The sequence below is a fragment of the Nicotiana attenuata genome, chromosome 5 (genome assembly GCF_001879085.1).
Source record: "Nicotiana attenuata strain UT chromosome 5, NIATTr2, whole genome shotgun sequence".
Taxonomy (NCBI): Eukaryota; Viridiplantae; Streptophyta; class Magnoliopsida; order Solanales; family Solanaceae; genus Nicotiana; species Nicotiana attenuata.
Genome location: NC_031993.1, coordinates 10,015,911 through 10,039,287, shown reverse-complemented (window position 1 = coordinate 10,039,287; position 23,377 = coordinate 10,015,911). Strand labels below are relative to the sequence as shown.

The following is a 23,377-nucleotide window of genomic DNA, read 5'->3' as shown; positions in this document are numbered from 1 at the left end:
CTGTCACTATACAAAAAAAATATGTATATATAATAGATGTCACGATACAAAATATATACAAAAAAGACTGTCACTATACAAAAAATATACAAAATAAATGTCACTATACAAAAAAGATTGTCATTGCACAAAAATATACAAAATAGATGTCACTATACATAATAGGCTGTTACTATACAAAAATATACAAAATAGATATCACTATATAAAATATATACAAAAAAAACTATCACTATACAAAAGATATACAAAATAGATGTCACTATACAAAATATATACAAAAAAGGCTGTCACTATATAAAAAATATACTAATTAGGCTGTTACTATGCAAAATAGATTGTAACTATACAAAATATACAAAATAGGCATTTTGGGCTATTAGATGGAAGGAATTTTTACCTCCTATAGTAAAGGTTACCACCTTATTTATTTTAAATAAATACCATTTAAAAAATTATATTCTATAGATACCTTTTAAGGTTTATAGCAAAATATTTAATTTTGGTTACCTCCTAGCCCTAAGCCACTAAATACGCTATCCAGTTATACTATTTTCTTTCTCTCTCTAGTTTGATACATCCCATTCTCTTCCCCCATTCTCTGAAAATACGATGCTCAATCTCAAAATTCCTCTCACCGAATATTTGAATTGCGATTTCTCTGTCATCAATACACTCTCTCTGAAGTTTCAAAACCACTTGAGTTTACTATGTATTCAAAGGTTAATCTGTTTATCCCTTTGTTCATTCTTCATCTGTTGGTTGCTGCCAATGTTAGAGGGCACGAGATCAAGAAAGGAGATTTCTCTGTTAAGGTCACTAAAAGCAAATCAAATCCCTAACCAAACCACTAAAAGCAGGTAATGAAAATAAGATGACGCGTGTTGTACCTTCAAATCTCAAAGGCGTCGCGTGTTGTACCTTCAAACGTTGCTACGGCGGATTCGCCGGAAATTAGGGTTTGTTCTTGAACAAAGACGACGGAGTTTGGGGCTAAGCAACTTATTTTCTGTTAATATATTTCAATGTATTTTCATGTATTTCATTGTATTCATTGTCTTTTTTTTCATTGTAATTCAATGATCTCGTTGTATTCCATGCATTTCATTGTATTCACTCTCTTTTTTCCATTGTATTTCAATGTATCCCGTTGTATTCTATGTATTTCATTGTATTCACTGTCTCGCTATATGCCATGAATGTATTCATATATTTTTTTACTTAATATAATTTATGTATTCAGATGTATTATATAATTTCTCTAAAGATTGCTATGTTTTTGGGATATTTTTTGGTTGAGAATTTTTTTTATAACTGAAGATACACAATTTGTGTGTTATAATTGAGTTTGTTGAGTTATATTAGGAGTCTATTATGTTAATTGATTTACTTTCCGTTTTAAAAAAAAAGTGTAATATCCTATTTCACGCCATGAATATAGTCGAATACAGTTGAATACAATAATCTGTCCAGCTGTAATCTCATGTTTCTGTAACACCCCGTAAATTCGACTTAGGTATGAATAAGTTAAAGGAGTAGTAAGGTTATATTTTGGACATGTGAAATCCCATCGGGATGATTATGGGTAAAATAGTTGTTTCAAAATCAAGATGGAAAGTGAGGTGCATAAGATTTGACAAAATCGATTAAGTTTGCAGAAGGTCTGTCTTCCAACAGGGTTTAGTGAAAAATTTTAAGGAATTTGGGAAACCTCAAAGCACGAAAGTTGTAAGCCTTTGAAATATCTTTCCAACGATATATTATGGAGCCCGAACGGATCTCTGTACAAAAAATTATGCACGTTTTACAGAATAGTATGCGATCTGCGCGCCCTGTAGCGCGCCCCTAGCGCGACCGCGCTAATTTTGAGGCAGTGTTACTGCCGTTTTGCGCGGTCAGTAGCGCGAGCAGGTCTTCAGGTGCGCGGGCGCGCTCGTGGGGGGTCTTTTAAAGCTATATTTCGTCCCCCACAACCCCAAAACATTAAAACTTGCTCTATAAAGGGGAACTCTAAAAAACCTAACTCCTTAAGGGTCCTTCCACCACCCAAGGTAAGTTCTAATGGTGATTCTAAGTTAATTTCAGTTTCCCAATATCTTATTAGCATGTGTAAACTCTCCACATCATTGGATATTCGATTGGGACATCATTGTTGAGAGAAGGAAGCCAAGAACTCGAATTCAAAGGGTTTGAACTTCAAAAAGGTAATGTCTTCACCCTCTAATTGATTCTAGCATTTGTTTAATGATTATAAACCCTAGTTCATGAGATATGAGTTGATGGGTTTGATAGAAAAGCATGAACGATTATAGGGTTGGGGTGTTGATTGTTGATTATTGGTTAAGGGTGTTGTTTACCTTATGGGTGATGAAGAATAATGTTGATTATAATCATTTGAGACTTTAGAATTTATCTAGGAACAAGAGAATGGGTTGTTGGGTGTAGAGACACCATTAATAAGGACTATAAAACTTTATTTTCACCAAGTGTTTGATAAAATGCTTAAGCGACCAAAACATGAGCATCATAGCTAATATGGAATCCCTTTGACTTGTATTGCTATATATTAAAGTTGAAAGGGTTGACAAACGTTGTATTACGCTCAAGAGCAGGAAGTTAAGGTATGTGAGGCTAACTCTCTATGTTTGGGAATGTTAATAATTCTCCCTACATTATGTTCCTTTTCCCACGTTACTAATTGTCTCAGAAATATAGTTTAGCCTAATTCCTTGAATAGTTGTAGAACTTTTATTCTCTAGCTTCATAACTCGTTCATGACTTTCATTCTGAATGTTGTGAGCTCAGTTCGTATTCAATATAGACTTGGGTTTGATGTCCCTGAGTCTCAGTATAGCTTACTCAGTATGTCATAAACAGTTAAAGTTTCAGTGTTCATAATCAGTTCAAGAATACATGTCTCAGTCCAGTCCTATACAGTATTATGTAACTCAGTGTGATTCAGCATTCAAGTATCATGTAACTCAGTATGATTCAATATTTCAGCATCATGTATTTCAGTTAAATTCTCAGTTCCTGAATGTTGAACACTTGTATTTGAGCCTGAGGCTGCAGTTTATGCTTTATGCATCTTTGGGCCTGAGGCCGCAGCTTGTGCATATATATATATATATATATATATATATATATATATTAGTTATCAGTTATCAGTTATCAGTTATTAGTTATCATTTCAGTTTCAGTTTCAATAGTTATCATTTCAGTTATCAATTATCAATTCTCAGTTATCAGCTTAGGTTCAGTTTCAGCATTTATAATTCTTTCTTTCAGTTGCTTTACATACCAGTGCAATTCAAATGTACTGACGTCCCTTTTGCCTGGGGCCTGCATCTCACGATGCAGGCAATGATTTACAGGTTGATGATTCAGAGCGCTTGGATTCTCGTACCAGCTGTTTGGTGATCCCCAGTTCTTTCGGGGCATTATCATTACTTTACGGTCTTTCAGTATTTACAGACAGTCAGTGTTTTTAGTATTTCATTAGAGGCTTCATAGACTAGAGTAACAGTTAGACAGAGTCTCAGGCTTTTCATATTAAGCTATGTTGGCTATAAAGATGTTTCAGAATTGTATTAGTATTTTCGCACTTTGATTTATATCATCCAGACTTTCAGTATATCAGCATGTGTTAGTTTATCTTCCGCATTCAGCATCTTATGATATCACATGTTGATTCAGCCAGCCAGTTGGTTCGCTTGGTCACATGTAGTCAGGCACCGAGTGCCGTGTTACGTCCAGGCCCAGGTTCGGGGCGTGACGGTTTCACTCCATGAATACAGTCGAATACATTCGAATACAACAACTGATTAGCTGGACTTCCCTGATTCACGCCTATTTTTGCTATTGTATTCATGAATACAATAGCTTAAATACATCAAATACATCTTATAACCACAGAAAAGGTATCTATAATCCGTAATATAGCAAATGGTATCTATAGATGGCTAATTACTACTAAAAGATAGTGCTTTATGAAAATTTCTCTAGATGGAATATGTTATGGCCGGAAGGATATTTCGGGTCAATAATAAAAATATGGGCTATTAAAATTTTGAGGGGCTATAGAGGGTCATTTTCTCATTTATTTTTTATTGGACCGAGCTTGTTGTATTCAATAGGTACATTTTGTATACACTTAGGTATCTAATAGATAACAATTTTTGTTGAGATGTCTAAATGAAAATTGATGACTAATTTTAAGGGAAAAGTACATAAATAGCCAATTTAAATACAAACTTACCAACCTCTAGCCCAAAATTAGACACTTACCAAAAGTAGCCCAAAATTAGAGATACACGTAAGGAATGATTCTTCTATCCGAGAATCACGCTAAAGATCTTCCTTCCTTCCCTGTTTTTCAAGCGTATCAATTTAACAGATCACGACATTCTCTATCGCTGTAAATCACGGCATTCTCTCTCAAAAAATTCTCAAAAGGAGCTCCAAATTTCACTCAAAATCGATCAATTTCACTATATACCTTCGCAATTTCTGTGTAGCTACAGCTTTTGCAATTTCTGTGTAGAAGGAATTACGAACTGCAATCAAAATCAATCAAGGAATTAGTGAGTTTTGACCTAATTTCAGCTACTTCAATGACAAATTTACCAATTTTTATTCAGTATGGTGGCCGATGGAATGTTGACAACAGCTTTGTAGATTATAATGCAGATGCTGTAATAGTTACTCCAAATATAAGTTTTGAAGATTTTGTAGACGTGATTTCGAAATAACTTATGATAGATACTTCATTGAATGATATTGAAATCAAATACACTGTCCAAAACAGTTCCCCACCAATAGTGATACACAATAGTATGGGTGTACGTGTATATCTTGAGCTGAAAAAAAGCTCAGAATTTACAATGTATCCCCTTTGTATAACATCGAGTGAAAAGGATATGGACATGATCTGCTACAATTCCAATTCTGCTGTGATTTCCTCATAATGTGCACAAAGCTCAGTTGTAGAGGAGAGATACAATGGTGATACAACTAAGATGGTCGAGTTTGGGGATGGAGAAGACTGGAATGATACAGAATCTGATGAAAATACAATAATAACTGACCCTCAACACATAGATGTAGAAGAAGGTCAAATTTATAAAGACAAGGCAACGATAGTCAAAGTCATGAGGCACTTGGCAGTAAAGGAAAAATTTCAGTTTAAGGTGCATAGATCAAGTGAAAGTAGGTATCAAAATATTTATTGTATAATTATCGTAGTTGATGTTAGAAGCATAATTATGTAGAAAATAAGTTGTTGCTTGTAAGTATGTGGTTGTACACTTTTAAGTTGTGGTTGTCACCGTCTAGTACTGTATAGTCGCTGTATTTTTTCATCTAGTATTGTTGATGGCAGTGTGTATCACTATATATCATTGTATTTCATGTTGCTCTGTTTCTTGATGGAAAAGTTTATATCCTTGTCGTAGGTACTGCCTAGTATGCATCAACAACAACTGTGATTGGTATTTTAAGTCTTCGAGCCTGAAAAAAGCAAACGTTTTCAAGGTCAGAAATTTCAGCAAAGTGCACTCATGCCCCCTGAAAGACAAATCTTACGCACAACGTCAAGCTACTGCAAAACTCATCGGCAGTCTTCTGATAGACAAGTATAAAGACCCAAAAACAATATACACTCCTAATGACATAATTGAAGACATGAACAAGCAGTATGGTATTCAGATGACATATATGCAAGCATGGAGATCGAAAAAATATGCAGTTCAAGTACTGAGAGGGAACCCGAGCGAATCATATGAAAAGCTGCCAAGCTACTTTTATATGCTGGTTCTTACAAATCCTATGTCGGTGGTAAGTTTGAAAAACACAGAGGAAGACTTGTTCATGTATGCTTTCGTTGCACTATTTCCATCTATAAAAGGATGGCAGTATTGCACACCGGTTGTTGTTGTAGATGGAACCTTTCTTAAATCGGTATATAGAGGAACATGATTGATAGCATCAACACAAGATCCAGCAGGTAATATCCTACCACTCGCATATGCCATAGTAGATTCAGAGAATAATGCTTCCTGGGAGTGGTTTTTTGCGAGATTCAAGGATGCATTTGGGGAAAGGGAAGGAATGTGCATAGTTTCAGATAGGCATGAAGGCATTGAAAATGTAGCGGCAACATTGTATCCACAAGTACCTCATTGTGTCTGCATATGGCATCAATGGAATAATTTTAAAAAAATTACAAAAAAAAAAAAAACAATTTGCTGCTCAAAGACATATTCTTTGCTATGGCCAAAGCATACATAGTTGAGAAGTTTGATTACCACATGGCAGAGGTAGAGAAAATTAATAAGAGGGTCAAAGATTACTTAATGAATGTTGGGTATGAAAGATGGTCCAGAGCACATTCCACTGTCAACAAAACATTGACGATGACTTCAAACATTGCGGAGTCGATCAATGCATCTCTCAAGGCTGCTAGGGAACTCCCAGTACTGCCTTTGCTAGACTACATAAGGCAATTGATCGGACGATGGAATGTTACAAACCTAAAGAATGCAGTAGAGTCATTTACTGATCTTGAAAAAAAATATGATACAATGCTGATGGACAATCTTGAATTGTCACATCAGATGAAGGTATGACTGGAATATGTAGATACTTGTGCATAGAATATGTAATCATGCCGAATTCATGAATCTGTTATATCTTGAACGCTTTGTGTGATTCTGTTAAACTAGTGTCCACCTGCACAGAAGCAAAGGCTTTCAATTTAATGTAGCATTTATACCTACCCCACTCCTGAAATATTGGTTGGTTTGACATGATATTAAGCTATTTTGAATCTTGTAGGCTCTCTAGTATATGTATTTTGAGGGCATCTGCTTTGTCACCACTAATGATAGTTGATAAATTTTATAGGTAACCCCTTCGACGAGTTACTTATATTCAGTACTTGACAAGGGTAAACAGAGAATGTTGTTCCTAAAAGATCGAACTTGCAGCTGTAGAAGGTTTCAGATGGATGAGATGCCATGTGCACATGCTTGGGCAGTATTAAAATACAAATACATTGATCACATTGAGTATTTCTCTCTGTACTACACCACGAAGTACCTATTGAAGACCTATGAAATTCCAATTTATCCGGTTCCTGATGAAAGCACATGGAAAATTCCTGCAGAAGTTCTAAATAAAAAAGTCTTGCCATCAGACGTGACTAAAACAATAGGAAGGCCAAGGAAGGGGAGGTGCAAGCCAATATCTGAAAGGGAAAGAAAAAGGTCGATTTCATGTGGACAGTGTGGAGAAGAAGGTCGCAACAGGAAAACTTGTAGAAATAATCCAAAGAGAGGATGAAATATGTCAAATTTAGAATTACTTGTTATTTTAATTTACTGAATATCATAGAGATTTAGAAGAATGCAATATATCAAGAACTATATCATCGTAGAATGTCATTTGAATTTTAGATATAAATAAATATTTGACCTATCATTTAAAATCGTATTGCAAGTGTATATTATACATCTGTTTGATTAAAAAGAAGTTGTATCAGATGTATTATATTTTTATCATATATGTATCGCTTGTGCATCACATTTGTATCATCTATGTATCGCTTGTGTATCACCTATGTATCTCTTTGTATAGGCTCTTACTCATGCCTGTATTTGTGTAGTAACAAAACTAACTAATGGAAAACAGTCGTAGCAGCTACAAAACTATGCAAATACTTTTAGAAATTTGCAAATAAGAGTGGCTTCATCAATACATATTTGAAAACTGTGTATCATATGTCTATCATATCGGTATCATATCTGTATCATATCTGTATCATGTATGTATCATGCGTGTATCTGCAAGAGACAATGTATCACAAACTACCGTATATTTTTCATACTCTATAATTCACAATACAAAATCAAGGGAGAAAACTCCAAAATAAACTTAACTGCAACAATCCAATATCGCACTGAAACTCATTAAACCTTTATAACAGAGCAAACATCTAATTTGCCATACAATTCTTAAAAGTAATCATAAAATTCAAACACAAACAAATCTGATCCATCTTACAACAATGACAACATAATAGAACACAATACAAAAACAAAATTATAGAGTTCATCCTACAACAATGATAAAAGTAACTACTTCTTCTGCTTCCACGACTTATTCTGTCGACCAAATAATCTCATCATCACTTTGCGCGTTCAGTTCCATCTTTTTTCTAGCATTATCCCAGAAGAGAGCACCAAATATTCGCCGATGTGCATAGGCATTGAATTTTTTAGGAGGCGTTTTGCCCTCAATGAAATACTCGGCAAATGCTGCCGCAAATACACCGCAATCACTGCAAAAATAAAAAGAACAACAACTATCAAACAACAAAATCTAAAAACAAGACAGATTGTGTTGAAAGAAAGTCATACGCTTCGACTTGTTGAGGCAATCCTTCAACCAGTTTTACATCAAAGGGGGTAATCAAGTCTTTTGATTTGTAGACACTAGTGCACCAATTGATAGCATTTTTGTTTAAATAAAAATGCGTGTGCACGGAAAAATGAGGCAGCAATACAGAATACTTGGCCATGGTCTTATGAAATTTGGCTTGATGAGCAGCTTCACCGCGCATAGAGTCATACACATAAATGCACCTATCCTTGAAGGACATCACGACCATTATCCAATGCCATTGTTCTGCAACATTAATTGGCGTTAAGACATGCTCGACTGTGTGCCATGGAACATTGGGATCCAAGACAAACCCCTGAATATACTCTGCAATGACATGTTTCGGATTGCACACATGTCTCCACCTGTATCAATAAACGCCTGCCACAACTCATTAAGTTTCTCGTCGAAGTACCAATCTGTGGTGGTGAATGTTACAGGTAGCTCTTTATCATACTTCACCTTCTTCCTCAGATAATAGAACAAAACATCAATGTGCTGAAACAAAACATAACAAATAACTAATCACTAAAGGCTCGTAAGCTTTAAGCAGCTACGGTTTTTCAAACCAAAATCACAGAAAACAAAGGAAAATGAATGCTCACTGCTATCTCTTGTGCCAGGAAATAGCAATTTAATAATCTGTTCTGACTTAAGAGGACTGAGTGTTCATGTGTACACTGGCTAAAATTTAAAAAAAATACTGCAAATTCTTACATACCGAGTCATCCAAGGGCTGACCATTATATGCCAAAGTGTAAAACTATTTTTTATCTTCAACATTAAATACACCAAGATCATAAGCAGGATGGAGTTCACTAACATGCTTCGGGTAAATTTCATTCCTGGTAACATATATTCACAAAAGAGTACAGTGATTTGATATAAAATAATGCTATAAGTGACAATATATTAAAATATAAAACTGAAAAAAAACTCAGAAGTTGGAAACATACTTCTTTCTGGACTTCCCTTCTTTGACAACAACAAATACATTCAACAAAGAGCTGTTAACGTCAGTTCTGATTTTGCTTTGAAAAGGATGCTTAATAGCATAAATTTGCTTTTTTCCTTTCGCTGCAACAACACCAGTACTGAAACCTGAATCAAACACAGTAATGAATGGAGATTGTATGGCCTTTGCAGGACATCTCTTTCTTTTTTCCATTTGCAGCGATACTTCAGGAAGTAATTCAGGATTGTACAGAACCATCTTCCCTGCCGCCTCATCAACACTTGCAGTCGCACAAACAGCACCAGTCCGAGATTCAGGAACCTTTTGTTTCTCAGATTATTCCTCCGTCTCTCCTGCCACCGCATCAACACTTGCAGTCGCACAAACAGCACCAGTCCGGGATTCAGGAACCTTTTATTTCTCAGATTCTTCCTCCGTCTCCCCTGCCGCCGCATCTACAATCTCACCAATACTGTCAGCATGTGCTACATCTAGTGTGAAAGTTACTTTAGCAACAAATATGTCAACTTTCACACCAGAAGGTCCTTCCATAGTATTGACACCTAACTGATCTGCTGCACCAAGCATAATATTGTCACGATGATACTCACTAGCATCTCTTTGAGAATGTGGAACATCTTTGCCTTCTCTTCCACCGACCTATATTTTTAAAAAGAATCGAATTATCAAAAACAACAAAGAAAAGAAAAGGAAAAAGTGCAGAATGCACAACTAAACACACCTGACAACCATCCATTTCTACATCTTCATTGCCACCAAACTCCATATTGCTTACAAAATGATTATTGTCTTGACGACCACTGGTGTCTTCCTCTGGATGTGCACAATATTTGACTTCGCTTGCACCAAGCTATTTTTAAAAAAAGGATGCAGTAAGTTAACTAAAAAATTAAAAAAAAATGCACAATGGAAAAGAAACACATACCTTGGATTTTATCAACTCAAAGACCTTCTTGAATTTATCAGAAACATATTCCATGAAGGAATTTAACTGCTTATGGAGCTACAAGATGAAACAAATAAGAAAGATAATAGACTTTGAATATACAAATTGAACGATACTTCAAAAAATATATAAAAAAGACCAATATAAACTTGCTTCACATCAGCTTTCAACTTCTGCAACTCACGGTCATAATCAACAGGTTGGACACCTGGCGCCTTTTTTGGTGGGACAGGCTCCTTAATCTGTTTCGGGGGTGGCGTGACAAAATCATCGCTATCATCAATAGGAAGTTTTCCCCTATTACGTGATGTCAAATATTTCTGATACTCATTGGTAACTTCAACAGGCAAAGTAAATCTCCTTAGCTCTTCAGTTATCGGAGAAATATTTTTAAACTACAAAGGTAACCAAAAGTGCTTCAGTCCTAGATGTACCAAAGATATATAAAAGCTGTATGTTTGATGTATCACAATGAATTACAGTGTATTATAAATGTATATCCCATCAAGACATAAAAGATGGTACCTTATTCCCTGTGCTGTTGAAGAAACCAGTAGAGAAGTCCTCACGCGTTGGCCCGTCTGTCATTTCCCAATTCAATATGCGTGGTGTATGATCTCCAACGCGAATAGCAAACTTTTGATCAACTACAGTGCAACATTCGTAGAACCACACCTATAGTGCAAGAGGAAATCCACCAATCCTATAAAACTCAGACTTTCCCCTCAACCTGTCCCTCACCGACTTCATTAAAGCTCGAAACGCAATCTTACCCCATGGAAACGACACATACTCACCACTCTCGACAAGATGGAAATCACGTTTACTTATAAATGTCTTTTGAGCCTGAGTGGACATTAGAAATGTGTTTATGAAATAAATGATTTCAATCTTAACTGCGTCTTCATCAAACTGCCATTTCTTCTTCTCAAAACAATCAATAAGTGACTTCTTTAACACCACTTCAAAACCAGAAAAATAAGTATCCACCAACCTATTGGGTTCACTGAATTTACCCTCAACATATTCATTACCACAACAATTTAAACTGCTTACAATACCAAATTCTCGAAGACCAAAACGTAAAACACATTCGTCGTTCAATTTCACATAAAATTTATCACACTTATCTTAAACCAACTCCCTAAACATTAAAGAACGAATAAGTTGTGCCTGGATAGCAACTCGAGGTAAATCAAGGAAATAGCCAAAACAGCTTTCCCTAAACATCCGAAGCTGGACATCAGTCAACTTTGACTGTAAAACCGATATAACGTCCACATTAGTGTATGATGACCAATGAGTAACAGGAAACGACTCACCAACTGGAATATAGAGCTTCCAAGGCTACAAATACATGACACGAATTAAAAACAAACAAATACAAACTAAATCCAAAATTTAAAAGAAGAGTCAACAATACAAAAAATTATAACTGAAATTGTATATACCTTACAAACTTTGTCAGGAATTTTAACTTTTTCTGCCTTCTGAACCTTGTTTTTTTTTGGTTTGACACCCAAATTCACTTCGTCCTCCACGACACGTTTTCTCTTACCTTGATCACGATCCATTATAACCCTCTTGCTTTTCTTTTTCTCAGATTGTCCAACAATATCATTTTGAGATTCTAACACTTTAACACTGTCGGAATGATTTTGTCTTCGCATATTTTGTTCATCAATCAATTTCTCAACTAAAACCGGGGTTAAATGAGGAGATAAACTCATCGACCTAGTTTCTCTTCTCATGTTGCTCGATTTCTCAATTGAAACCGACTTTGAATAAGGTGATGAACTCATCGAACGAGTTTGTCTTCTCATATTGCTCTGTTTCACAATTGAAACTAGGTTCAATGACAAAATTAAAAAAAAATATACGAACAAAAGGTTATAGAAATTTGTGAAGAAATTAATACAAAAACTCGACCAAAACTTACAAAATCAGTCGCAAAAACCTAAAGAAAAGCAACATCGATTCTACAAAAACACATGCAATCAGAAAAATATACAAAATAAGAGGTTTTCTACTCCAAATTACCTGGAATCAGACGAAAATAACCGAAAATGTATCTTGTTTTGTCGTCAATTTCAGCAATTTTGGTTGAATTTAGGAAAAAATCGCAGAAAGAGGGAGAGAGAGAGATAGATAGATAGATAGAGAGAGAGAGAGAGAGACATAGAGAAAGAGAGAGAGAAAATTCGGTGTTGTATACGAAAAATAACGGATACAAAAATTGACATTAATTGAAACTATTTGGGCCAAAAATGACATTTGGATCTTTTTTAGTAGATATTTTGTTAGGAAAGTTTGTAGAGTGACATAACTGGTAATTTCCCTAATTTTAAGGTGTCGTCTATTGTTGGAGCTTATTTGGCTAAGCTTTTGGAGGCAGAAAATATTTTTTTAACTGAGTTTTCTGTAATTTAATACTCAAAAATATTTTTTGAAAAATTAATCAAACATAATTTATTTATAAAATATTAAAAAAAATACTATTCAAATAAATTGACCAAACACAAACTCTTTTTAGAAAAATAATTTTGAATAAATGCTTTTCCAAATGGGCTGTTAGTATCAAACTTCACTTGTAGTTTTTTAAAGAGGTTTTTTCCTATCTATACCATATATGAAACTTTATTACCAAAAATGTGTATAGTATGTAAATTACCCGCCCAGTCCATATTTTTCCTACAAATTTTATACCATTCGTTTATTAGGTATTAAAAGTGCAGAATATTTCTTAAAAATCGCGCTAAAAATAAGGAGAGAATCTTGGGATTAATTGATTCTACATTAAATTTATTAAAAGGGAAACGAAATTTCAAATCTGCTTATTTTCCTCTAGAACTACAATTCAAATCTCGAAAAAAAAAGAACGAACAACTTCTAAAAATACGAACAGATTCAACTACTAACAGCTTCGACGAACTGAATTCAAATTTTCGAGATTCAACAACGCAAAGTTGATAAATTCCGTTCTTCGTTGTTTCTTCTCTCAAATTGTCGATCATATATATCTGTTTTTCGTGTGTATATGGAGACCAAGAAGGAGAATAAAAACTTAGGTTCATATCCGTTATGTATAAGTGTACGAGATTTCAATATGGAATTGGCAATCACCAACGATAACACAAGTGCAAGTTTGTGTAGTTTGAAATTGCTTAGAATTATAGTTTTATGATATTATCTACAAATTTACTACATTTGCCTACAATTAAACTACAAATCAGTTTAATGAAAAAATAAAGCAATGTTGTTTTCAAAATTATCTACAAAGTTACTACATTTATACGACAAAATAAACTACAATCTATGATTAGAAATTGTTGATTTCAAAATGTTGTCTTTAAATAAAACTACAATCTATGTTTAGAACAAAATCTAGTCAAATAAAATACAAATCAGTTTAATTATGTACGAAGCAGTATTATTTTCACAAATTTCTACAAATTGCAACAGTTATAGTACAATTTAACTACAATGTCTGACATCCTACAATGGATGACTACAAAATTTTTACTATATCTTCAAATTATCTACAATTGAAATGGGAATTGGGACATTAATGTATCCAGTTTGTAAATATTTTGTAGATAAATTGTAGATTATTTGTATTCTGATTGTAGATGCATTGTTTTCTGTTTTCACAAATCCAAAACGACTAAACTTCTACAAAATCTTCTGCAAAAAACAGTCTACAATTTATCTACAATTATAAACTGTAGAAAATCACAACTACAAATAATCTACAAAATTAAGACAGTTGTTTGCCGCCTGGTGTAGCACTTCCTCCAGCATCTGCATAGTGCATTTGCTTTGTTCTAATCTCGGCACGGATTTGTCTAGGAGATGAACTGTGAGTAGTAGGTTCCATTGCATGTGTAGATTTTACTTGTTTTTGTGGTGATTTTGGTGTTAAAACACCCAAATCGAAAGAGGGGATATCACCTACTGCAGATTTTTTAGGTATTTTTTAGGGAGATTTGATGTTCTTCATGGTTTAACTTCAAATTTTTTTGGACTCTTTTCGAACCTTCTTTGTTCTTCATTGATGAACTTCAACTAAATAAAAATGTGGATAGGAATTTGTTTAAAGGGTTTGTTGAATTTTGTTTGAAGGAAATTGGGTGGTTTCAGAAGAAGGACAATGGTAGAAAGAACGTGGGAGGGTAAAAAGAACGTGGGGTACGGGGATGACGGGTTAGGAGAGAGAAAGTGAGGGATTAGTACTGGAAAAAAACGAAAATGCTTTAATTAAGGAGTAGAAAATATCTCATTAATTATAACCTTAATTAGATATGGTATAAAAATGATAATTTGGTATACTAAATGTAATTTACTCAAACCTTAAACATGTAGGGTAAAAAGGTTTCCTAAGTGGGATAGGAATGTAAAAATTCCTTTTTTAAATAAATAAATGTTTGATGACTCCAACTTTATCCTTCATCTTGTAGTAATTTTGACTTTTGAGAAACCACACGACGTCGTTCGGTACACCATAAATATTTGAACCCGCAACACTAACATCGAAAATCAGAACAAAGCCAAAAGCTTCTATTATAAACTTCTGAAATAGCTCTCCTCCTAGGGTTTAAGATTTTTCCCCAAATCCCCAGCTGAAGCAACTTCCATTCTCTCTAAGGTTTCAGTTCTTCGCAATTCACAGAACCAGCCATGGCGCGTAACGAAGAGAAAGCCCAGTCGATGTTAAATCGATTCATCACAATGAAAGAAGAAGAAAAGAAAAAGCCCAAAGAACGGCGCCCATATTTAGCCTCAGAGTGTCGAGATTTAGCTGAAGCAGACAAATGGAGGCAGCAAATTATGCGAGAAATCGGTCGAAAAGTAGCCGAGATCCAAAACGAAGGATTAGGAGAACACAGATTAAGAGACCTAAATGATGAGATTAATAAGTTGATTAGAGAGAAAGGGCATTGGGAAAGGAGGATTATCGAACTCGGTGGGCCTAATTATACTAAGCATTCGGCTAAAATGACGGATTTGGAAGGGAATATTGTTGATGTTCCAAACCCGGGTGGACGTGGTCCTGGGTATAGGTATTTTGGTGCTGCGAAGAAGTTGCCTGGTGTTAGGGAGTTGTTTGAGAAACCTCCTGAATTGCGAAAAAGAAGAACGAGGTAAGTATTTATATGCTTACGAGCATTTATATAGGTGATTTTTGACTAGCTTGATATTGACTCGTAGTTGTTTGATTGATTGATTTTGACCTCATTCGTGCTACATTGTTTTATCTGGTTTACGTAGCTTTATTTGTGCTTCTTTAGTACAACCGTTATGTTAGATATCACGAGTAGCTTTTCAGAATTAGTAAAAAATTTGATAGGAATTTATTAAAAATGACTAATTTGTTTATATGATACAAACTACCCGAAGATAGTCCCAGGGCTTAGTTCAAGTGGAAAACGCTCGGGGACTTGGGACTTAGGCCACATGTTCGAGCCTTGTGCGATGCAAACTAAGCCCGGTATTTAAGTGGATAAGGGTAGAGGGGTGGGCCATTATCCTTGAATTTCGGAGGCTACCGTTGAACCCAAGGTTGGCTGCAGACAGATTTCTTGGGCATCAAAAAACAAAAGAAGAAAAAAAAAACTAACCTAAGACAGCTGGGTTTTGAATTCTCGCTGTACTGATGTTTAGAGATTACATTGAAAGTAGTTGAAGCATATACAAAGTTGTATTTTTGCTTTGGCAAAATGCAAATTACTGAAACTTTTGCATAGGAAGTAGGGTTTTGAATATTGAGGTTAGCTGCCAAGAAAATAGCCTTCCTAACAATTAAAGGAGATCAGAAGACAATGAAAGGGCGACATGCTCTCCTAAATTGACGAAACACTGTCATTTCAATTGGTTGTTATATTTTGATTTCTTTCTCAAAAATAACAACCAGTGGTGAATGTGGACATTTCAGTGATCTGAGCACACACTTGAAGCCGGATAAATGAGTATGACAGTTTGAAGATTGCTCTTTTGTTCATACAAATTAGATTTGTGAAAGTCTAAGCATTACCTGTGATTGGTTTGTGATGCTTTCTGGTTTCCCATGACAAACATGTGTTTGCTTAACAGACATGTTTTAGTATACTCATAAGCTACCTATTTGTATAGAAGAATCATGTTTTGGTGTAGGTTCTCTACTGTTTGGCATACAACTTGTATATGGCGTTTCCCATCATTAATAGAATTACTTCCCTTATAAGATAACATGTTTGCTTAGCATATTTAAAATAGAGGTGATGCGGCCAAAAATTGCATGTTAACTTTTTTGGTTGATCAGTTTATTAGATGTCAGTGATATATTCGAAAACGATGTTTTGACAGAGTTCATTTTCTATAAATAAGGTCGTGCTGGAAAATTATGAATTGACGTGAGATTGCCTTGGCTTCTCAAGCAGTAAAAAGCAATCAATGCAAGTATGCAATAGGCTTCCAAAAATTTAGCCAACTACTTATACAACATAATATCTTCCTTCCACACCAAACAGTACAAATGAAATAAGAGAGTTTTCGACATTTAATATTGGGTTCTCAATTCCTTCAAAAGTTTTTCTTCCCCCCCCCCCCCCCCCCCCCAAAAAAAAAGAAAAAGAAAAAGAAAAACAAATAATGAACAAAATATAAAATATGTAAAGGGAGCAGGTCTTCTACAATTTTCTTCTTCTAGCATCTCTGTTGTTTCTACCATCGGACGATGAAAAGCTTAAATGGAATAAGGGAATTATTGACATGTATCTGGCACCATTTCTAGTAGTACCATCAGACATCGAAAATGCGGAGTACTATGGCCCATTATTCCAAAGCAAACCACAATGGAACAAAAGATAATCCATGTCCTTTCCATGATTCTTGAATCAATAAAACCGTCTAACAGCTAAACGTCTCCTCCTTTTAAAGTGTTCGTTTATCAACTGGCAATACTTCATCCCAAAAGAACATTCTGTCAATATTGTGTCCTCATATTGCCCACAAATTTTAAACATGCTACTTTGTTGATAAGGTAAATGATTTTATTGATGATGTGGAAACCCCGTATACTAGTTGTATACCAAAAGTAGAGAACCTACAACAATTAAACGTGCTACTTATGGGTGCCTTCAGTTTCTGTAGAGGCATCCTAATGCGTCTCGAGACAGCTTTGTCAACAAATAGATTATAATATGACTTTACATAAGAACACCGGGAGAAAGATCCTTCCACTATAATATCAACTTTTCCAGACTTGTGAAACTGTAAAGTTTGTGCAGGAGTCTCACCTCATCTATCTCCCGGTCTTGTAAATTTCTCCTAAGGTGTACTCGCATGCAATTTGCCTTCTATGCTTGCTAAAAGCTCAGCAAAGTGACCTCTTTTGGCTTTTGCATTTGCAATAGAGAAAAGATGGGAAATTCGTGTGTTGGGAACCTTAGCTTAATAGGTTAGAAATCTTTCTGTTGCCACTGCAATCAATAGAAATACAAGATCTTGAGATAAAAAACAGTGTAAAAAAGCACTATTTTTAAAAATAGAAGAAATAATCTTTTTTTTAATGACCTTAATATCATGTCTCTTATATATGGAAGAAGTCATAACATTGTCTTCTTATTCAATGATTAAAATAAGTTAAAAGTTATTCGTATCTGATATCTAATGTAGCGATGTTTCAAACCTATGTTGAAGTTAAAAATATTTCCTTATATATAGCTTAAAAGGCGCTTTTTATACGGACTTAATTCTGCTTGCGAATTAAACAAAAATGGCTGGAACCGGGGGTATTATGGACAGTTCATATGTGTTAAATGTTTATCATACTATTCATTAAAAAAGTAAGGTTTGCAGTGAAATTTGAATTTGGTTTTCTCTCATCAAATTAATTATGTCTTATGTTTCCAATGCATTAGTTGATAGTGCTATTTTATTTCTTCAATGCATTGGGTGGGAATATAGACATAAGGAAATAAAATAATTGTTTTATTTCCATTTCAAACAGAAATAGAATATACTAATGGCGGGAAAAATGCTTTTTGTTGCATGCCACATACATTGAAAATGTAAGTAATTATAGCTCCTTTATTCTTTTACATTAGATAACTAATGGAAGGTGTACAGTAAGATGTTTTCGATGCACCTAAACGAAAATTAAGCAGAGAAGCCATATTTGATGGAAGTCCTATAGCGTGCAGCCGTGCACCTAAATGAAAAGAACGGAAGTAGTTGCCTTTGTGATAACTAATGGAAGGTGTATAACAAGGTGTTTTGCATGAACATAAATGAAAAAGAAGAGAAGTTATAATTAATGGATGCATGTTACACCTTATTCCTAAATGAAAAAGAAGAATAGAGGAGCTATAACTACTTAATTTCTTCTACGTAAGTATCGTGCTACAAAAATTTAAAAATAAATCTCTAATATTTTGTACTTCAATGCATTGGGAACATATGACATAATTAATTTGATGAGAGAATCAAATTCAAATTTAAAATTGCAAAATTCTACCCTTTTTTTTTCTTCACAAAGGGCATGATAGACTTTTTATACGTATGAAATGTCTATAATACCATTCTGACAATTTCGAATGTAGGACATAGTTTTGCTTAGAGCCTTAACAAAGGTTGGCGCTTTTCTGCACCTTTCGCTTTTGACAACTTCGATGGTCCTTATTAATTAGAGTCATTAGAACTTAAACAGCCCTATTCTCGATTGTGAAGGTGGAGAAGTGACAAGAAGTCTATTTGTTCATCATTAATGAATCACAGTCCGCTCACAATTATGGGCTTCCCTCTGCAAAACGGTAGAACATTTTTCGAGGAATGAAAATAAGAAGAATGATGCATTAGTTGCCCTTCCCTCTACATGAGCTTTTCCCTACCAGATGAAAGTTTTTGCTCCTGCAAAATGCATAGTGCTGTTGTTGGATGAAGATGAATATGTAGAAAACACAAATAAACACATCTTGTGAATGTGTGTGAAGTTGAGAAAGAAGGTTGACAACCCATTTGTTGGCACTTCTTCCAGCCTGCTCACAGTTATCAAGTAAGCAGGTTTTAAAACTGCAGCTCTATAAGCAGCGGTATTTGCTTCATTTCACTTAAGATTGGCATCTTAGTCCTGCTACACTTATCAAATTGCATTTCTTACAGCCACTAGCCTTGTCACCAATTTAATGACCTGCTTCTTGCACTGACATCCTTATGCATGGTCAGTACGAAAATGATATTAGTAAAAGAAAGCTTGTTTAGATTTTTTCCTTAAAAATAATAGGAATACGGAGAGATTGTTAGTTTAGTAGGTTGCAAGTTTTATTTATGACTTATGAACTTTAGCTTATCACAAATTTTGCGTAGTTTTAATCTGTTTATGCATGTATGATGGCATCTCATAGACCGCAAGTCTATGCATGTATGATGGCATCTCATAGACCGCAAGTCAGTATATTCAACACCCATGCTCATTCTTCATTCTTGGAAGAGTAAAGTACATTCTTGGAAAAAAAATCAGATTTGTTGTTTTAAGTGCAATGTAGCCATTTACATTTTGTTGTATTTGACAATCTAAGTTTGAATAAAAGAGCTTTGTTGGATACTTCTTTGTCATGCTGTAAATATTACTTTGTTATTTGATGATTTTTGTGGGATACATTTTAGATCTTCTTATGCTTTATATTATTTCAGCAATCCTTATGTTGATTTGTTTGCTGAAATTATGTAGGTATGATATATACAAGAGGATTGATGCCAGCTACTACGGGTACAGAGATGAAGAGGATGGAATATTGGAGAAGTTGGAGGGACCAGCAGAGAAGAAGATGCAGGCTGCAGCTGTGAAAGAATGGATGGAGATGGAAGAGATAAAGAGGGAAGCCATGAAGGCGGTAAAAAGTGGGGAGGTAGTGGAGGTGGGTTTAGGATCAAAGATATTGTTCGAGGAGGAAGAGGATGTAATCGAGGAGGAGAGGAGGCAAAAGGAGAGGGAGGAGGAGAAAGAAAAAGAATTTGTGGTACATGTCCCATTGCCGGACGAGAAGGAGATTGAAAGGATGGTAGTGGAGCAGAAGAAGATGGAGCTCTTGAGCAAATATGCTAGTGAGGATTTGATGGAAGAGCAAATGGAAGCTAAGGCCATGCTCAACATTCAACGGTAGGTGATAACGCCTGGCCTTGGTTAAACTATTACATAGAGCATGTGTTTCTACTCTGATGTAAAGAGGAGACTCTGTTTAGGAGTTCTTGTTGCCTTTCCCCACAGATCTGGGATTAATGCAACTGTAGTAGCGCGTTTGTACTTCTTTCAAGTGTAGCAATGAATAGAATGATAATTTCAAGCTTCTGTTTTCTCGCAGACCACGAGGCTTCAGTTAATGCTATAGTTCCTTCGCTTTCTATAGTTCATAGTTCATTTGCATTTCAAATCATCTATTGATTTTCCAGTTGCAGAATAATGTGAAGAAATGCATCAAATGTGTTGTAATCAATCAACTTTACTTCAATGCCACACTAGATTGAAACAGCGATATGATTCCTTTGTAATTCGAACTGTTTTGACACCTCTGGGGACGTTTACAGAAACCACTCCAACAATTTCTTCTCTCAGCTTTAAGCATCAAGTAATCAGTTGCTGTATTTTAGTATTAAATGCCTATTTGCGTTTCAATTGTTATCTGCGGTTTATGCTGCTCTCTCGACATTGCACATCTTAGCTACATGCCCCTCCAAATCTTTACATTAGCCCATATAAATTTTGAATAAAAGAAAACCCTCCAAATGAAACGATTTGCTTTATTAACTCAGATTTCAGGTCTATAGTTTACCAATAAACTCTCAACTTCCTTTAGAAGAGAATATAATTATATCATAAGGGAAATTCAAAGTAGTAAATGAACTAATGATCAGAATGGTAACAAACTTGCTTCCTTATACTAGAACTGGAAGTTTGTGAAGCCAATGTTAATCAAGACCAGCTCCAATATTAAAAGGCATGGTTCTAATCATGTTAGTCTAAGTTTGGTAATCAGAGTTATAGCCCGTTTGGCCAAGCTTCTAAAATTAGCTTTTTTTGAGAAGTACTTTTTTTTTTAAATGTGCTTTTTTCAAAAGTACTTTTGGTGAGAAACAGTTTGGGTTTAGCTAATTAATTGGAAAAGCACTTCTGAGTAACAATTAGTGTTTGACCAAGCCTTTAAAAACTATTTTTGGGGAAAGTTATTTTTTCTGCTCTCCAAAACTGCTTCTGTTTCTACTCAAAAATATTTTTTTTCCTTCTAAAAGCTTGGCCAAACACTTTAACTTTGAAAAAAACACTTCTTTCTTGGAGAAGCTTAGCCAAACAAGCTATTACTCAGTACATGTTGTGGTGAGAGACAACACGCGTCCAATAGAATAGTCGAGTGCATGCAAGCTGACTTAGACACCATGATTATTTTTTAATAAAAAAAAGTTCTTATCACAATTCTGAAGTGATGGAATACAGCTTGAATTCATTCTCATACTATGATCTCAAGGTCAACTTCACTCGGATCAAGATCAGTCAGTAACTCCCCCAAATAAACAGAAGACACCTCTTTCCCATCAGCTAGCAGTAACAGATGTGATTTCCAATGGTTTGCCATTTTTCAAGTAACACTCTGAGTTCAACGTCTGTCTCTGATTTCTTCCCTAGCCTATGTTCCTGATTTCCATACTTAATAAACTAGGAGCAACAATTATTAAATTATATCTACTGTACATCAGTACATACAGTAAAATGCAAGTAAAAGGGGAAAAAAATTAGAAATAGCCAGATTTACAAGTGGTAATTCAAAAATAGTCAAAGTTTTAAAAATAATTGAAATTTAGCTATTTGTTCACATAAAGGTAAAATCTGAATAAAAATACCTTTTAAAATCCGAGAAATTCCAGCATAATATGTTACAGTTCGAATTTTTTACATATGAGATTCCAACATAATGTGATAGAATTTCATAATGCACTGGAGTTACAACATAATATGGTGAAAGTTTATACGCAGAAGCTCCTTAATTCAGCATATTATACTGAAACTTTTCGTGTTCTGGAGTTCCAACATAATATGCTAGAAGTTTATACGCATGAGCTCCATAATCCAGCATATTATGCTAGAACTTTTCGTGTTTCAGCAAAATAGTGATTATTTTTCAACAGCTTTACAAACATTGGCTATTTTTCAATTACCAGTCCGTAAACTGGCTAGTCCGTGCTATTTTCACAAGTAGTAAAAGACCTTTTATTAGCTAGAATAGTGCAATGGCCATAATTTATTGTGCTGCATCCATGTTTTATACAGTCAATTGAAAGAATTTTTCCCAGAAAAGACTTGACACAATCTTGTGTATAGGTTTTTTTAGGATATAATATTCATCAAAATCATCAACTGGAAATCTTGAATCCCAAAAATCAGCTATATTACATGAGTCTAAGCCAAGAAGGTTTGTCGCACGAAACAAGCCCATTTTGTCTTTGACATTGAATTGTCAAATCCCTTATTGTCTGCTTCTTGGACCATAACACAAGGAAAGGTCACATAATTATTAATTAATACGATGTGACCACCTCAATATTGTTGTATATTTCATTTTTTTTTAAAATTTTTGCTTTAGGCATCCGAAATTTACTGACTCGATTAATCAGAAACCAATTGACCGAACTAATCTTAAATCTGTTGATCCGACTAATCTGGATTTTCGTCAAATAAGTTCACCAAAGGAGAGTAAAAGTGCCCTAACAAGAAATTTTATATTTCAGAGTTGAAGCCTGAAATATGCGAAAGCATGGGGAGCGAATAGAATTAGACATCCCGATAGTCCATCCCGTAAACGATGAGTGTTTGCCCTTGGTCCCAGCCATCCCACCATCTCATTCCAAACTTTTGGTTGCATGTGACTGCCTCAGTAGTGTGTGGAAAAAAAGCAGGGAAATGACTGCCTCAATAGTGTATATATTCTGTATGTTATACAAAAATTATATAAATTTTATACACTTTTTCAGTTACCGAAATAATTTATGCC

At 34.8% G+C, this 23,377-nt stretch overlaps 2 protein-coding genes across 2 annotated transcripts; both read left to right on the top strand.

Annotated features, from left to right (window-relative positions):
• LOC109225953 lies at nucleotides 6,270–7,341 on the top strand. The gene is made up of 2 exons (XM_019390760.1): nucleotides 6,270–6,620; nucleotides 6,904–7,341. The coding sequence occupies exons 1-2, from the start codon at nucleotides 6,270–6,272 to the stop codon at nucleotides 7,339–7,341; spliced, it is 789 nt and encodes a 262-aa protein (XP_019246305.1).
• On the top strand, nucleotides 14,899–20,742 carry LOC109225278 (pre-mRNA-splicing factor ISY1 homolog). Its single transcript, XM_019389891.1, has 2 exons — nucleotides 14,899–15,502; nucleotides 20,068–20,742. The coding sequence occupies exons 1-2, from the start codon at nucleotides 15,039–15,041 to the stop codon at nucleotides 20,498–20,500; spliced, it is 897 nt and encodes a 298-aa protein (XP_019245436.1). The 5' UTR covers nucleotides 14,899–15,038; the 3' UTR covers nucleotides 20,501–20,742.

Bases quoted from the DNA above. Each gene is read 5' to 3' on its own strand.
- LOC109225278 (XM_019389891.1), top strand. From the start codon at position 15,039: ATGGCGCGTAACGAAGAGAAAGCCCAGTCGATGTTAAATCGATTCATC. The intron at 15,503-20,067 runs GTAAGTATTTAT...GAAATTATGTAG, and splicing joins TTGCGAAAAAGAAGAACGAG to GTATGATATATACAAGAGGA.
- LOC109225953 (XM_019390760.1), top strand. From the start codon at position 6,270: ATGGCCAAAGCATACATAGTTGAGAAGTTTGATTACCACATGGCAGAG. The intron at 6,621-6,903 runs GTATGACTGGAA...TAAATTTTATAG, and splicing joins AATTGTCACATCAGATGAAG to GTAACCCCTTCGACGAGTTA.